The sequence below is a fragment of the Pan troglodytes genome, chromosome 3, assembly GCF_028858775.2.
Source record: "Pan troglodytes isolate AG18354 chromosome 3, NHGRI_mPanTro3-v2.0_pri, whole genome shotgun sequence".
NCBI classification, from domain to species: domain Eukaryota; kingdom Metazoa; phylum Chordata; class Mammalia; order Primates; family Hominidae; genus Pan; species Pan troglodytes.
Window position 1 is genome coordinate 47175073 of NC_072401.2, and position 18613 is coordinate 47193685.

Here is an 18613-nt window from a genome sequence, read left to right on the forward strand (position 1 = left end):
GATCATTTGAGCCCAGAAGTTCAAGGCTGCAGTGAGCTATGATCACGCCACTGCATTCTAGCCTGGGTGACTGAGGGAGACCCCTGTCTCAAAACAAAACAAAACAAAAGGCATACTTTGGCATTGTTATCAGGAAAAATGGCCCAGAAGCTGCTAAGCATTAGTTCTTTATTTTTGTCTAAAGTGAAAGTCCCTTCTTTCTCTCTTTCCCTTTCTCCTCACTGTCATGCTCTCTCCTTCATCTCTAGCTGGATCTATGAGTTTAATCATAGTATCTAAAGGTTAGAGCAGATTCTAGAGATAAGTTAGTTATCAATCTTCTCTACTTCTTAGATGCTTGACTTTCCTCTTTAGCCAGTATATTTGATTATCCAGCATCTGCCTGGGACACCTTTAGTGACTAGAAACTCACTTGTGTTGAAATAGTCATTTCAGTTGGAAATTTTTGTTAGAAGTTCTTTCTTAGTGCTGAGCTGAAATATTTTCTGTTTCTCTGCATTTGATGTGATACAGATTGGTTCTAATCCTTTAACCCGACAGCCTGGATTAGTTAGGATAATCTTGGTTTTTCTGCCAAAATAATCTCCAAACCTCAGAAGGGTAAAAAACCTGTTTTTTTTTTAATTCAATTTAAAGAAAATTTAAAAATTGATTATCTATATGACCATTGTGGGTTCAAAAAGGTATCTTCTCTTCATAGTAACTCAGGGACACAGGCTAACCAAGGAGCCGCCATCTCAGATGGCAGAGGAAAATAAACTTTGGAAGGTCTTGCATAGGCAGTAATAAATGCTGTGGCCCAAGAATGACACACGTCACTTCTACTCATAACTCGTCTGCCAGGAGTAGTGACATGACTCTAACTTAACTACAAGATGGGGTGGGAGTGGTAGGAAGTGCAAGTGTAGTTCTACCATGTGTCCAGAATGGAAGAAAGCTAGAATACTTGGTGAATGGGAATAATGGCTATCACACAGTCTTCAAGAATTTGAAGATCTGTTATGTCTTTGTAGTCTTTTCTTACCTAGGATAAAAATTCCTGATATTTCAACTCAATGTAATATGATTTTCAGTTCCCCAAGCATCCAGACACTAGAGTTTTTCATGGTTGTTCCTGAAGGGTCTTGTCCAGAAGGGAACACAATATGGAATCTGGCCGGGGTGGGTAGAAAAAACATTTTTTTATCCCCTTTGGCAGTCTAAAATCAGGTAGTATTAAACCTTTCAGTGTTTAAGTTAGTCCAATAACTATCTGTTTTATAAGTGTGGATTTCAATTGTACCTTCATGGTTTAAGTTCATATGGGAAGACAGCTATAGATAGTAGAATACAGAGATTGAAGTTTTAAGACTTGGGTTCATGTTCTGACTTTCAGGAGCTGTGTTACACAGGGCACATTACTTAGTTGCCCTGAGCTTTCTCTCTGATGGATATAACAACAGTATTGATGAACACATGAACTAAACTGTTTTTGTAGAGTTTAATGTAAGCTGATATTAAGTATTACTAAGAAGTAGTGTTTTGTTTAGTTCTGCCTAGGTTTACCATAGTTCATTAGTGCATTAAGTGTTGACATGAAATAACAAACATACATTCTGCAGTCCTTGTGAGTGTAGAGCATCATCACATAAATTTTTATACTATTATTGAAAAAAGTCAAACTGATGTGCTGCCTCTCATTTGCAGGTAGGGTTCTTTCACAGTCTACTCCCGGAACTCCATCAAAGACCATAACAATATCTGAAAGTGGTGTTATTGGATCAACTTTAAATTCTACAACACAGACACCAAATAAAATAGCCATCTCACCTTTGAAATCGCCAAATAAGGTAAAAAAATAAATTAGCCACAAATACCAAATATTGTGGTTGATGCCTTTATTTTCTTACTAGTCACTTCAGATACTTCAGTTTTAGTACATTCCCAAGCAAGTAATAGACATTCAATGAATACTGGATTAATTTAGTAATCAAGGATGTCTGACAGATTAAAAAGCTTACTTTAAACACATAGTAACATAGTAATCATTTTGCATGTGAATATGATTTCCATAGCCCATATGAATGTGGGTACAACAAAATCTTGAATAAATTCGATAATGTAGGTGTTTAGTTCTTTAGTTAATATTTTAGCAAAATTATTGTATTTGTGGAAGGTACATATAGACTTATGATATAAAATATTAAATGTAACTTTAAAAAAATGGAGATCTGAACTTTTGCTTGGTAACAGGACCCAGAGTAGTAGAAATTGCCATCAGATGCTGGTAGCCATATTATCAGTGTTGTTTAAGCTTGAATACATTTTATTGGAAGCATTCAAATGCTTTCTCATTTTATTGTGAGGCAAAGTAAGTCATCTAACTCACTTTCCTAAAACATACAGTTGTTATTATACCAGCATAACATTTTGAAAAAGATATGTTTTAAAGGACATATTATTCAGATAGAAAGCCAAGCATTATTATTCTGTCAGGTTTCACGCTTGTGACTCTGGAAACAATACTGCCCTTTGCACCTGCTTTCTTTGATTTGTTACTGTTCATAAATAGAACAAACGTTAAACATTTGCCTTACATTTTTTAAAGTCCAGGTGTTGGTTTCTTTAATGAGCCTTGACTATAATGTACAAATATGTTATCTCATACAGTTTATTAAGGTCAAATTCTACCTGCATAACTTTTTCCCTAAATTGAATGAATTTGACAGAAATTTGAGGGTAACTGTGCCATGCATAGTGATAGGCACTGAGGATAAAACATGAATAAGATAAGGTATTTCATTTCAAGGAATTCAATAAGGTAGTTAGACTGAAACATTAAAAATTGTCCTACAGAATTACAATGGTCATAGATGGATTAATGACTGCTGTGTATTTGGCAGGGAAGGTTTATACAAAGGAGCTTATTCTTGAAAGGTCTTAACCTTAAACATGGGTTGGACTTAGCTCCAGATGAGCAGAAGGGGCTTTCTGGATTGAGGTGATACTTTACATAAAGGTGTAAAAGTGTGGTCTTTCAGGAAGCCTCACTGATTTTTGCAGTGTGAGAGCCGAGGGTGCTAAGGTTAGATGGACGGTTTCATTATCTTCAGGGGAGTTTGGACTTCTGTGGCTTCTCATTGCTTCTAGGACAGTGATTCTCGCCCTTATCTGCTTATTGGGATCACCTGGAGAGTTTTAATAAATACCGACGCCTAGTTCTCATCCCCAGAGATTCTGTTTTCATCTCTCCAGACTTGACCTGGTATCAGGATTTTACAAAGCTCTTTAAGTGATTCTAGTGGGTAGCCTAGATTGGGAACCACTGCTATAAATAATATGAAATTTGCATTTTTAAAAATACGAATCTTGTGGCATTATGAGAGATAGTTTGGGGGAAGGTGAGCCTGTATTGTGGGAGAGACCAGTTAGGTTAGTGATTCTCAACCTTGGCTGCAGTTAATACTGGGGACCTCTTGAGAAAACTAATGGCAGGCCCCTACCTGACCCCATTTAAATCAGAATCTCTAGGCTGTGGCCTGTGTGTTAAATTTAATCTTTTAAAAGTGTAGGCCAGGGTAGAGAATCACTAAGAGATTATTGCAGTACTTCATGTTTGAACTACACTAGTAGCTCAGGGGCTAAAGAGGAAGAGAGATGTGTTGAAAGAGGTTCAGTATCTTAGGGGGAGAATCTAGGATGACTCCTGTATTTCTGACTTAGATAACGGGGTAGATGGTAGCCCTATGGACTAATTTGACTGGTATATGGTTTATACCTGATGACATACGAATAGGAACTGGCTTTATTTTTTTCCCATCCTTGACTTTAGCCCTGCCATATTGGATCTTCCTTTCTTGACTCTTGGCAAGATTTTACACTTAACTATAAGAACAAGCTTGTTTTAGTCTGAGACCAGCCTGACCAACATGGAGAAACCCTGTCTCTACAAAAAAAATACAAAATTAGCTGGGCGTGGTGGCGCATGCCTGTAATCCCAGCTACTCGGGAGGCTGAGGCAGGAGAATTGCTTGAACCCAGGAGGTAGAGGTCGCGGTGAGCTGAGATCCCGCCATTGCATTCCAGCCTGGGCAACAAAAGCGAAACTCTGTCTCCAGAAAAACAAGCTTGTTTTGGTGATTAAAATTCACAGGTGTGAAATGTACAGTCAAAAGCTTACATCTGGTTGAAAGCTTATCTATCGTTCAGGTGAGATCTAACCATGGCTCAGGGATCCGTGGTGGAGAAGAGGAGCATGATCTGTTTCTTCACTCTTCAACCTCCTCTCCCTTTCTGATTTTGTCTTCTGATCAGAAGGAAGATTAGAGGAGAAAGGACAAGGTTTTGTTTGACTGAGACTATTGTAATCCAGCTTCTGGTGCCCTCTGTGTGACAGGTGTCCAAATGTGGACTTATGGAGATATTCACTCAGGATGGTTTTTTTGGAGCCCTTCCTGTGGGTTATTGCCACATTGCCAAGTTCCCTGTCAGGGATATGGTGTACTCTCCAGCTGCCTTTTGCAGCCTCCCTTTAGCTCTTCATTCCTGTAGTCTACGTCTGGCACTCCTGAGTGCCTTTACTCCAGAAGGTACATGGCTTTGGCAGGGTCCCATCAAGATGTCTTAGCCCTTCTGCAGCATCTACATGGCCAGTGGGAAACTTCTAGAACCCAGTGGTAAAAGTGCAGCTTGCCTAACTGCTGTCCTCTAAATCTTTGCCCTACCATTGTGACAGCTGCAGCCATCTTCTTTCTTGCAGAATTTTCCAGGCTGGGACCAGTTTCTGTGTTCACATATTCTCTGAATAAACTCTTGAGGATATCTGTCAGGTTATCCCAGGAACTCTCGCTGCATTTAGTTCTGGTGGTTAAACCAAGATACAGCTAAGTTTCTTTTTTCCTTTTTTTTCTTTTTTCTTTTTTTTTTTTTTGAGATGGAGTCTTGCTCTGTCACCAGGCTGGAGTGCAGTGGCGCCATCTCAGCTCACTGCAACCTCCGCCTCCTGGGTTCAAACAATTCTCCTGCCTCAGCGTCCCGAGTAGCTGGGATTACAGGCATGCGCCACCACCCAGCTAATTTTTCTATTTTTAGTAGAGATGGGTTTTCACCATGTCGTCCAGGAGGGTCTCGATCTCCTGACCTCATGATCTGCCTGCCTCGGCCTCCCAAAGTGCTGGGATTACAGACGTAACGGCTAAGCTTATTTATCTTAATAAGTTGATAGCCAAAAAAGATTCAGTTGTCGGGGCTGGGTGTGGTGGCTCATGCCTGTAATCCCAGCACTTTGGTAGGTTGAGGTGGGCAGATCACCTGAGATAGGAGTTCGAGACCAGCCTGGCTAACATGGTGAAACCCTGTCTCTACTAAAAATACAAAAACTAGCTGGGCATGGTGGCACATCCTAGCCACTTGGAAGACTGAGGCAGGAAAATTGCTTGAACCGGGGAGGCGGAGGTTGCAATGAGCTGAGATTGTGCCACTGCACTCCAGCTTGGTTGACAGAATGAGACTCTGTCTCAAAAAGTAAACGAAACCAAAAAAACCTAAAGATTCAGATGTCAGTTTCTCCTTGCAGTTGTCACCTACTCTGTCTCAGAGGTGTTTTTTTTTTTGTTGGTTTTTTTTCCCCCCTCACTGAGATGTAAAGCCCTGGCATTCTCCATGTTTGCAAATTCTCTTCTATTTCTGTCTTTTTTTTTTTTTTTTTTTTTTAATAGGAGGTAGATGATAGGGATACCATCTTTTAGTAAGTCTGGCATGGATGTCCTTTTTAGAGTGTGCGGGAGTTTGTCATTTTTTGTTTAGCTTTGGGGCCTCACTTCAGCCAGATTCTGAGATAGCAAAAAATATCCCATCCTATCTCATACTAGAATATAGCAGTACTATAGGCTTGGGCAGAGAGATGTTTAGTTTTTGGACATTTTTGTCATTGAAGTACCCACAGATTATCTAGACAAGGATGTCCATTGTGAAACTGAATGTAGGCAGTCACTGAAACTATGGATATAGATGAAATCACCCAAGGAGCATCAGATTGTATGTAGAGTGAAAAGAAAAGCAGGACTGAACCATAAAATACTAAGTGTTAGTAGAAGAAAAGGAGCCAGTGGGAGAGAGTAAATGATAAGGGAGTTATTAGTAGAAACTAAACAAAATGTGAAGGGAAGATAGTTTCAAAAAGGATACTAGGCCACAATTTAAAATGTCATAGAAAAGTCAATTACGAAAATGACTAAAAAGTGAGGATTTGCTGAAGATCTCCTTGTTTCTATTGATAGAGGCCAAAAGGAAAGCTGAAGCACTCACCCTTCCCTACCCACCAGCACTCAGCAGTCTCACTGCTATCTGCCTTGAGTCTGCTGAGACTCCTCTCATTATTTATCTTTGTTGATACTGGGTAGCCTCAACCACCCCGACTCAGATCATCTTTCATCTCCCGCATCTAATCTCCTTAAAGCTCTTGCTATCTTCTGACCCCTTTTCCACCCATGCCTCTCTTGAAGTCCTTCCACTGTGCCTTCTCTGGAGTTCATAATCAAAATAATAATTCCCTAAATTCACAACCTTTTCATTGAATGTTCCTTTTATCTCCTTGCTGTAATGGATACCTGGGTCTCCCTGAGGACCCTGCTTCTCCTGCAGACCTATTAAGTGATAGCTCTTTTTCTCCTTCAGCTCTTATGCCTCCAGGCCTGGAAGCCTAGGTGTTTCCCGTGATTATTCTGATTACAATTTCAGACTGTTTTCACTCCCTCCTCCAGCTTTGAATCTAATGTTACTAGGTTTGTTGTTGGGAAATCAAGCATGGCTAGTGTTTTCTCAATTTACTTTATATTGTAATTGTCTCTTATTACAGGACAGATTTATTCTGTTTTATTTATTTTCTAAAGTAATCCTCGGTTTTCTTCAATATTTATTAGATATGCAACTAAGCATTAAACTAATAAAAATGTGATTCTGCTTGTTTTACTTTATTCTTGATTAGATTTTAGCAATGCTGTTATCTTTTACTTTAATGTGACTTTTGTAATCTTATTCTTAGACTCTTAGTATTATTTTTTACATGGCCCTTTTCAATTTCTCTCAGAAATACAAGAAATACAGCTTTCTTCAAAATTTTTCTTTAAAAAAAAAATTTATTTTTTCTTGAAGACGGAGTGTTTTTTCTTGAAGACGGACTCTCACCTCTGTTGCCCATGCTGGAGTGCAGTGGCGCGATCTTGGCTCACTGCAACCTCTGCCTCCTGGGTTCAAGTGATTCTCCTGCCTCAGCTTCCCCAGTAGCTATGCCACCATGCCTGGCTAATTTATATATTTTTAGTAGACATGTAGTTTCGCCATGTTGGCTAGGCTGACCTCAAGTGATCCACCCAACTCAGCCTCCCAAAGTGCTGGGATGACAGGCATGAGCCACTGCACCGGCCTTTTAAATTTTTTTCTTTTTTTTCTTTTTTTTTTTTGAGCAATAAAGCTTTTTAATCACCTGGGTTAAATTTTTTTCATTCACTTAACAGCAAGCTCATCCTTAACAAAGTAGCTTAATAGCCAAAAATCTATCCATCTAATTTACAATAATAGAAAAAGAATTTTATGACAGTCTTAATACCTGCAGAAGAATCCTGATATCCAATCTCCATTTTGGTTGAAATACTTGAACCCACAAAAATAGAAGGACACTTTCATAATTTGAAAAGGGAGAAAAATATATCAAACTTTATGTAATGGTACAGTGTTGAACAAGGATTCCCACTTTCAATACTTGTTTAATTCTACTGCAGGTCTGAGTTAATGCAATAAGGCAAGAAAAAAGAGTAAGTGGCTGGGGGGCGTGGTGGCTTACACCTGTAATCCCAACATTTTGGGTGGCCGAGGCAGGAAGATCATTTGAGGTTAGGAGTTTGAGACCAGCCTGGCCAACATGGTGAAACCCCATCTCTACTAAAAATACAAAAATTACCCAGGTGTGGTGGCACGCGCCTGTAGTCCCAGCTACTTGGGAGGCTGAGGCAGGAGAATTTCTTGAATCTGGGAGGTGGAGGTTGCAGTGAGCCAAGATTGTACCGCTGCACTTCAGCCTGGGCAACAGAGTGAGACTCCGTCTCAAAAAAAAAAAAAAAAAAAAAAGGGAGGGAGGAATAAGTGTATAGAGGTTCAAAAGAAAGTTAAAAAATGTCATAATTCACATATTACATTATTATATACATAAAAAATTAAGGCATTTACTATGGAACTATTAGAATTAATGTATAAATTATAAATTTAGCAAAGTGATTATATAACATGGTCAATATAAAAATATTTTAAACCCTTTATATTTAATGTAATTGTTGATATGATTGGATTTAAATCTTCCACCTTACTAGTTTTCTCTTTGTCTCATCTTTATGTTCTTTAACTGTTTTCCTGCCCTTTTTTGGTTAATTGAAGTTTTTCATGATTCTATTTTATCTCCACGATTGGCTTGTTATAAGTACAAAGATTTTTTTTTTTTAGTGGTTGCTCTACAATCAAATATACATTTTGACTTATCACAGTCTACTTTCCAATTTATATTACTTAATGTAGGGTAAGAAACTTACAATAGAGTGTTTCCAATTTCTCCCTCCTGTTCTGTATGCTATTGTTGTTAAACATTTTATGTTTACATGTTATAAATTCCATAACCCATTTTACTGTTTTAGCTTTAGACAAAATTACCTTGTGAAGCAATTGAAAATAAGAAAAACAAGTCCTTTATTTGCTTTCATTTTAACCATATCCTATATACTTCCTTGCTTTGGGTAGGTCCAAATCTCAGGCTGGTGTCGAATTCATCTCTAAAGAACTTTGTAAAATGTTTCTTTTAATGAAAGACTACTGACAATAGATTCTCTCAGCTTTTGCTTGTTTGAAAAATTTATATCTTGCCATTATTTTTAAAAGATATTTTCATTGGGTAAAGAATTGAGAGTTTTTCTGCGAGTACTTTAAAGATGTCATTTATTGCCTTCTGGATTGCGTTGTTTCTGGCAAGAAGTATACTGTAATTTTTAATACTTTTTTCTGTGTATATAATGTCTTTTTTTTTCCTGTTTTCAAGATTTTCTCTTTATATTTGGATTTCTGCGTTTGGACTATTGTGTGTCTAAATGTGCATTGTGTGTTTTGTTGTTGCTCATTTCTTTTTTAAATATATGTTCTGATTTGAAATCTTCTTGGATCTATGATTTGATATCTTTTACTTTCAGAAAACTTGGGTCACTTTTCTTCAAATAGTTCTTAAACTTAACTTTGATCTTCTCATTTTAAGACTTCAGTTTTAAAGATTTTAGTATATTTAATAGAGTTCCACAGCTCTTGGATGCTCAATTGTTTTTCTCCCTAGTTTTTTTTTTCTTTGTGTTTCAATTAAGATAATTTTGATTGACATATCTTTAAATTTATTGATTATTTTCTCAGTTGTTTGGAGTCTACAAATATGCTTATTAAAGACTTCTTCATTTGTGATTTTTTTTTAACTTCTAGCATTTTCATTTGGCCCTTTTTTTATTTATGCTATCTACTCATCTGTCAAGCTACCATTTGACTCTTAGAGTTCCCATCTCTCTGCTGAAATTCCTTTTATATTCATTATCTGTTGTCCGTCTTTTCTACTAGCTTGATTAATTAATCATAAAGTTCTTATATGATGGTTGTAACATCTGGATCATCTCTGAGTCTGGCTCTCATTTTATTACTAGAATGTCCGTCTGGATTTTAAGTTTAAAAATAAATTTTTTTAAGTTTATACCACTGCAGTAGAGAAACCATATTCTATTAAAAGTAGGTAACTTAGTGGAAAGAGTGAATCCAGGTCAGTGATTCATACCAAAACTGATTAGAAAAAGTTGAACTTTTAGAGCTGAAATTCAAGGGAATATAAAGGTCTGCTTTGGTTCTGTGGGATTGGGTCAAATAAATGAGGGTTAAGCCAGATGTAATGGCACACACTTGTAGTTCCAGCTACTTGGAAGGCTGGGGTGGGAAGATTGCTTGAGTCCAGGAGTTCAAGGCCAGCCTGGGCAACATAGCAAGACTCTATATCCAAAAAAGAAATGAGGGTTAGGTTCCTAGAGAGCTCTTTCTTTCCCATTCATAAAGGTCTTATGGTGGGTAAATACTCCTAAAATGTAAGGCCTGGTCATACTTTGTGTAATGTTGGATGAATAAATGTATTTTTTCTTTTTTTTTTTTTGAGACAGAGTCTCACTCTGTTGCCCAGACTGGAGTGCAGTGGTGCCATCTTGGCTCACTGCAACCTCCGCCTCCGGGGTTCAAGCGATCCTCCTGCCTCAGCCTCCCAAGTAGCAGGGACTACAGGAATGTGCCACTACAGCCTGGCTAATTTTTTTGTATTTTTAGTAGAGACGGGGTATCACCATGTTGACCAGGCTGGTCTCGAACTCCTGACCTCAGGTGATCCGCCCGCTTCAGCCTGTCAGTGCTGGGATTACAGGCGTGAGCCACCACGCCCAGCCTTCTTAATGTTTTCATGGTGAACAGAAATGCATCTTTAGAAAATCCTTCTTTTTACTTTTGAGAGTCTATGCAAATTATCCTGGACATCCTTACATATGCTTCATATTAGTTTTGCTCTCCTACCCAGTGGAGAACTCTTTTTTTTCAGCCTTTATTTTTGCAACAAATCTTTCCTGTTTGTCTGGCCTGTGGTAGGTAATGAACCGTCACATAGCCATTTTGAATGAAGAATGTACTTGACTGCCATGTGAAGAATTTCAGGGCATAAGCTGTGTACAGAAGGTTAAGTAAAAATTTTTTACTTCTCTGATTTCTGTGACCAATATATCTTCTTGAACTCCTCCTACTTCTAGGTCTTGTAGCTTGAGTAGAATTCTTTGAAGCTTCTGTAATTCTAGATTCAACATTGGGCTGTAGTTGCATTATCATATATGTCTATCCATACTTCCATCTATTAATCATCTTTTGTTAAAATGCACTTCAAAGTAAGTTGCACATATTTAATACACTTCTCTCCAAATAGCCCATCAAGTGTATCAACTAGACTTTACTATGTGTTTAAAGGGATTTTTTTTTTTTTTACGTTCAAAAGAAAATTTTTTAAAAAATTTATTTGAAACAGGATCTCACTCTGTCACCCAGGCTGGAGTGCAGTGGCGTGATCGTGGCTCACTGCAACCTTGACTTCCTGGTCTGAAGTGATCCTTCTGCCTCAGCCTCCTGAGTAGCTGGGAATACACGCGCATGCCTCACACCCAGCTAATATTTGTATTTTTTGTAGAGATGGGTTTTTACCATGTTCCCCACGCTGGTCTTAAACTCCTGGGTTCAAGCGACCTACCTGCCTCGGCCTCCCAAAAGTGCTGGGATTACATGTATGAGCTACCACGCCTGGCTGGTAAAATTTACTTATACTGAAATACACTAATCTTAAAGGTACCATGGGATGAATTCAGATAAAATGCATACATCTGTGTAAACCAAAACTTTATTAAGACATAGACTGGGCACCAGGAGTTTGAGACCAGCCTGGGAACATGACAAGACCCCACCCCTGTACAAAAATAAAAACTTAGCCAGGTGTGGTGGTGTGGGCCTATAGTCCTAGCTACTCGGGAGGCTGAAGCAGGAGGATGGTTTGAGCCCAGGAGGTTGAGGCTGCATTGAGCCACAATTGTACCACTTCACTCCAACCTGGGTGATGGAGTGAAACCTTGTCTCAAAAAAAAAAAGGACAATTGAGATGCAATGGCTCATACCTGTAGTCCCAACACTTTGGGAGGCTGAGGTGGCAGGATTGTGAGAGGCCGAGACCATCTTAAGCAACATAGTGAGATCCCAACTCTACAAAAAATTTAAAAATTAACCGCTGGTGTGTGTGCCAGTAGTGTCCTAGCTACTCGTGAGTTTGAGGCAGGAGGATGGCTTGATCCCAGCAGTTTGAGGTTACAGTGAGCTCTGATCATGCCACTGTACTCTAGTCTGGATGACAGAGCAAGACTGTCTCAAAAAAAAGAAAGTGATTTCACCCAGGTAGTGAACAATTAAAAAACATTTTTCCTAACCATTTATGAATGTATCAGGATAAAAAAGGCACCTATCATTTGATATGTTTTGGTAAAAAAGCTTTTTTGATAAATTTCCTAGAAATTGAGAAAATGAATGACTGCAGATTATTATAGTTCAGATAGGTTTCAATCTTTATCTTCTGCCAAGTTGAAGGAAGACTTAAGTGAGTTCTCACATAATTAAAAATAATGTTTTTCAACTTCTTAAAAATAATTTGTGATGGTAGAACATAATGTAATTTTTGGTATAAGACTCAGAAGGAATTAAAAATATTAATATATTATTACAATAAAAATCCTGTTCATACATACTTATCTGTGAGAACAATGTTTTTCAATGTTTATAATTGTGAAAAATAGGAATATAATTGTTGCTGAGTTCTTACTCTAGCTACATGTAATATCTATGGACACAAGAAGTAATTTTTGTGTCATCATCTATCTAGTAAGAGATGCGTTTCAATAAAATTTTTAATGTTGTAGTATATTTGTACAAATTGTTATTTCCATTGCTTTGGTTAATTGCATACAGTAATTGTATTGTTAACTCCATCAGATGAAATAATTTTGAGCAATGTTTTGTTTTTTGGTTTTGGGTTTTTTTTTGTTTTTGTTTTTATTTTTTTCCAAGATTGGGTCTTGCTTTGTCACCCAGGCTGGAGTGCAGTGGTGTGATCATAGCTAATTATAGCCTCAGACTCCTGGATTGAAGCAATCCTCTTGCCTCAGCCTCCTGAATAGCTAGGACTACAGGTGTGCACCACCATGCCCAGCTAATTTAAAAAAATTTTTTTGGAATCTCGGTCTTGTGATGTTGCCCAGGCTGGTCTCAAACTCTTGGCCTCTAGTATCCCTCCTCAACCTCCTGAGTTGCTGGGATTACAGACATGAGCCACCACCATCAGCTCTACAGCAATGTTTTAATGTTTTTAAATTTTCAATTTACGTCCTTTTTTTTGTTTCAGGGAAGTATGATAAAGGAATTTCAAGCATAAGAATGTTACATTAAGATAAAATTTTTAGATGAAATAGAATTCAAAGACAAGTTCACAGAAAAGGAAAAATACAAATTTCTTACTATTAGAGAATGGTTTATTTTATTTTTAAAAACATATTAAATAGGCTGGGCACAGTGGCTTACGCCTGTAATTCCAGCACTTTGGGAGGCTGAGGCAGAAGGATCACCTGAGGTCGGGAGTTTGCGACCAGCCTGCCCAACACGGTGAAACCCCGTCTCTACTAAAAATACAAAATTAGCCAGGTGTAGTGGCACACACTTGTTATCCCAGCTACTTGGGAGGCTGAGGCAGGAGAATCACTTGAACCCAGGAGGCGGAGTTTGCAGTGAGCCGAGATTGCGCCGCTGCCTTCCAGCACGGGCAGTGGAGCCAGAGCAAGACTCCATCTCAAAAATAATAGTAATAAAAAATAAATCAAAAATAAATTAAAAAAAATTAAAACCTAGTAAATAATAGTGGGCATCAAATCACTTATGTTGATTTGATTCTGTTGACTGCACTTTAAAAAGTAACGTAGCAGTTTTATTTTTAAATGCTAATATTTACAATAGGCCAGAAGTGACAATAGGCTGGAAATTACAGTTGGATAAGTGATATTTCCAGTCTCCCTGATGGTTATCGCCATTCCAGTGAGCTGGAAGGGGAAAAGACATGGAAAAGGAACAAACAGGAAGCTTTTATGAACCAGACCTGGAAGTATGCATATTGCATCCATTCATTTCACTAGCTAAAACTCAGTTGCATGGCCCTCCTTACTGTAAGGGAGACTAAGAAATATAATCTGGCTGTAACCCTAGGAAGCAGAAGAGAATATGGATTTTGGTTAGCAGCAAGCAGTCTGTAGAATAATCATCTGTATATATACATAATAATGCTACGTAAACACAGGTAAATTGGCATTAGTTGTACAGTGAACTGGAAGTCTGAACAATGATGAAGGCTTCTTGTTACAAAGAGACACTCTTCCATTTCGTAATTATCAGTGGCTATCAAGTATTTATTGAGGTCTCTGTGTGCCCTGTGCTTACGTTGAACAGCTTGCAATGGTTCAGCAGACAAAATAGAATGCAAGTAAAACAATGAGTGATGAGATAGGTGCTAAGTTGTGTAGTATAGACTAGGTGATATAAAAGTGCAGAGGAAAGAGGAAGAAAGAAGTCCTGGTATTCCTTCTTTAACCATACAACAAGTATTTACTGAGTGCTTACTATGTGGTAGGGGCATTTTCTGTGCTCTTTTTGGGGAATCAGTAGAGAGCAAAAATAGATACACAGAACCTAAAGTTTATAGGGGTGGGGGAAGGGAGTATGACAAATGAATCAAATAATTACACAAACATATAAACTTACAAAACCAAGAAAAGAAAGATAAATTATGTCATGAGATCCTACCTAAGGGGATTCAACTACAGTTGGGATGGTTAGAGAGGGCATCCTAAGCTAAGGTTTTCTATGGGTATGGTTTAGAATGATGTCAGCCACAAGAGTGAAGGACTGGAGCTGAAACAGATAAGTACACATGGGACAGGAAGATCACTACTCTGATTGGAAATATGAATCGGAAATATTGGAAATGCTTTGGAGGGAATGGAGAGAAAATAAACATAGGGTCAGATTAGGGCTAATCTTCAAAACGAAGAAAATTTAGGCTTAATTTTGTCATTAAATGGAGACTCTTGGGATGTTTCTGAGACAAGAGATTTAATAAAAACATGAAAGTAAATTTCGCAAAATATTAGTTAGGCAATGTCTGTGTGGTGGATTCAAGCTTTATGAATCAATGTCTGTCAGAAATTGTGTGGTGGGCAGGTAGAGACTGGAATCATAAAGCTTACTTTCAGTGTGTTTTGCAAATATCTCGGCAGGAAGTGATGTGACCAGTGACAGTATTGCCAAGTTGAAAATGAGAACAGACTTGGGGAAATGGTTTCAGAAGTTGATTGCTTTTGCTTTTATCTGTGAAGCTCTTACATAATTGAATTGTGGTGGTAATGAATACAATTTGAAAAGAATGGGATCCATTTTCCCAATATATTGACCAATTATTGTAAGATTAGTAAGTGTTGTGGAATTGAGGTGACTACAAGTCATAGGTTCTATTGATTGTGTTACCCAAATTTTTATCTTATATATAGATCTTTATACCAGTACCCATTAGCCAGGATAAAGAAGTAGAAATGGCTGGGCATGGTGGCTCACACCTGTAATCTCAGCACTTTTTGGGAGACTGAGGTGGGAGAATCACTTGAGCTCAAGAGTTCGAGACCAGCCTGGGCAACATAGTGAGACCCTGTCTCTATGTTTTTTTAAGAAAAAGAAGAAAGACTCCTCCCACCCCTCCACCCCAAAGAAAAAAGAGGCAGAAAGAATAAATGAATGAGAAATTCTTTTTACTGTGTTATATAGATTGGTTTTGTTTTATGCATTTATATATTATGTTGATTGAATACCTGTGGGGTCCTGTTGCCTTTTTAAAAATTGTTATTTAAATGAAACGGTCTTATTCTGTCACCCAGGCAGGAGTGCAGTGGTGCGATCACGGCTCACTGCAGCCTTAACTTCCCAGGCTCAGGTGATTCTCCCACCTCAGCCTCCCAGGTAGTTTTACTGTGTTGCCCCAGGCTGGTCTTGAACTCCTGGGCTCAAATGATTTGTCTGCCTTGGACTTCCAGAGTGCTGGGATTACAGACATGAACCACCATGGCCAGCCCTTATTGCCATATTTTAAAAAACAGTCTTTTTTTTTTTTTTAGTTGAGACGGGATTTCACCATGTTGGCCATGTTGGCCAGGCGAGACTAAGTCTCAAAAAATAAAAAATAAAAAACACTCTTACTATAGAAATTTAAAATATAGGTCGGGCATGGTGGCTTACGCCTGTAATCCCAGCACTTTGGGAGGCCAAGGCAGGTGGATCTCCTGAGATCAGGAGTTCAAGACCAGCCTGGCCAACATGGCAAAAACCCATTTCTACTAAAAATACTAAAAAATTTAGCCGCGCGTGGTAGCAGGTGCTACTTGGGAGGCAAGGCAGGAGAATCACTTGAACCCAGGAGGTGGAGGTTGCAGTGAGCTGAGATTGTGCCACTGCACTTCAGCCTGGGTGACGGAGCAAGACTCCGTCTCAAAAAAATTTCAAATATATTAAAAGGTTGAAATAGCAATTAACCCCCATGTACCTTTCATCCAACTTTGGAATTATCAACTTGCCTATTTTTTGTCACCCTGCTTCTCATTTTTTAGGTTAATCATGTCATTTCATCTGTAGATGTGTCTTTATGTATAGAAAAGATAGGGACACTTTTGGGAAAAAAACTTACCCACAGTCTTTTAATTTTTTTTTTTTTTTTTGTAATGAGATAGGGGTCTTGCTGTGTTGCCTAGGCTGGTCTTGAACTCCTGAGTTCAAGCGATCCTCCCACCTTGGCCTCCCAAAGTGCTGAGATTACAGGCATGAGCCACCATGCCTAGCCCCTTTAATGTTATTAAATACCTAGTTAGTGTTCACATTTCCCCAGTCATCATATTTTTTTCACTACGTTTGAATTGAGATCCAGTTCTATATGTCTGTCTTTATAAGTTTGGAAATGATTGATATTTCTCTTAGTTTTATGATCTCCTTTTTCTTGTTGCCTTTTACCATGTGTTTTGCAGATATTTTCTCTCAATCTATGGCTTGTCTGTTCGTGTTATGTTATGTTATGTTATGTTATGTTATGTTATGTTATGTTATGTTATGTTATTTTTTTGAGATGGAGTCTCGCTCTGTTGCCCAGGCTGGAGTGCAGTGGTGCAATCTCGACTCACTGCAACCTCCACCTCCCAGGTTCAAGTGATTCTCTTGCGTCAGCTTCCTGAGCTGCTGGGATTACAAGTGGATGCCACCAAGCCTGGTTAATTTTTGTATTTTTAGTACAGACGAGGTTTCAACATGTTGGCCAGGCTGGTCCTGACCTCAAGTGATCCGCCTCCTTCGGCCTCTCTAAGTGCTAGGATTACAGGCGTGAGCCACCGTACCCGGCCTATTCATTCTTTTAACAGTGTATTTTTAAAAAATCATGTTCTTGAATCATATTAATAGTGGTTTTTGCAGAGCAGTTTTTAACTTTAATGAAGTTTAACTTACCAGTTTTTTCTTTCATGGATTGTCCTTTTGGTAGTGTATCTAAAAAGATAGAGCTAAACTCAAGGTTACCAAATGTTATCTTCTAGGAGTTGTATAGTTTTGCACTTTATGTTTAGGTCTGTGAGCCCTATGTGAAAGGTGTAAGGTCTGTGTCTAGATTCCTTTTTTTGCATGTGGACCTTCTGTTATACCAGCACCATTTGTTGAAAAAGACTATCCATTCTTCATTAAATTGCTTCTGGTGCTTTGTTAGAGGTCAGTTGATTGTGTTGGGTGTGGTCTGTTTTTATGTTCTCCTGTTAATTAGTCATTTTCAGTCTTTGCCAATTTAACTGATTAAAAAATGTCATATACCAGCCTGGCCAACATGGTGAAACCCCGTCTCTGTTAAAAATACAAAAATTAGCCGGGCATGGTGGTACGCGCCTGTACTTCCTACTACTTGGCAGGCTGAAGTGGGAGAGTCACCTGAACTGGGGAGGCAGAGGTTGCAGTGAGCCAAGATCACACCACTGAACTCCAGCCTGGGAGACCCAGTGAGACTCCGTCTTAAAAATAAATAAATAAATAAATAAATAAATAATCTCATATAAATTTGTATTTTTAAAAATTATTCATATCTGTCTTCTGGACTTATTTTCTGTGAACTCCATGCCTATTGCATTGTCTTTTTTCCCTTGTGGTCTTAAAAATGTCTGTGGTACATTAAGGAACTTATTTCTTTATTATTAATGTGGTTACAAATATTTTTCTCTGTGGTTTGTTCTATATAATGTTTTTCCTTGCAGAAATTTCACATTAAATAAGTCAAAATTTAGTCTCTTCATGTGTGAATTTTTAGTTTTTGAGTCACACTTGGATAAGTCTTCCTTACTCCAATATTTATCTATTTTGAAAATCATTTAGTTTTATGTTATTTTTTTACATGTAACATTCCTTTAGTACAAATTAAGTACAGGAACAGATAGTTTTTTTTAACTTTATGAAATGGTTAAATTGGTATTTGATTCTATATCATTTTGATCCTGATTTTTTTGTTTTTGAGACGGGGTCTTGCTCTGTCACCCAGGCTGGAGTGCAGTGGTGCGATCGTGGCTCACTGCAGCCTTCACCTCCCAGGCTGAGACAATCCTCCCACCTCAGGGCTAGGACTGTAGGCACATGCCACCATGCCTGCATAATTTTTTCAGTTTTTGTAGAGATGGGGTTTTGCCATGTTGCCCATGCTGGTCTTGAACTGCCTGGCTCAAGTGATCTGCTCACCTCGGCCTCTCACATTGCTGGGATTACAGATGTGAGCCATTGCATGCCAGGGCGATACTGACTGATTTTCGTAACTTAGCTTGCAAAGTGGATATCTATTTTTCTTTATTTTTATTTTTTTAAAGACAGAGTCTTGCTATGTTGCCCAGGCTGGTCTTAAACA

At 38.3% G+C, this 18613-nt stretch overlaps 1 protein-coding gene across 11 annotated transcripts in view; it reads left to right on the forward strand.

Moving 5' to 3' along the window:
- Positions 1-18613, forward strand: part of LIN54 (lin-54 DREAM MuvB core complex component) — an 87205-nt gene that overhangs the window by 40769 nt on the left and 27823 nt on the right. For 8 of the 11 annotated variants that reach the window (XM_016951524.4, XM_009447631.5, XM_009447634.5 and 5 more), the window contains exon 4: positions 1687-1829. The exons of the other annotated variants lie outside the window; for them this stretch is intronic. In XM_016951524.4, the coding sequence (XP_016807013.1) occupies positions 1687-1829 (143 nt within the window). The remainder of the gene's footprint in view (positions 1-1686; positions 1830-18613) is intronic. 11 annotated transcript variants of the gene reach the window in all.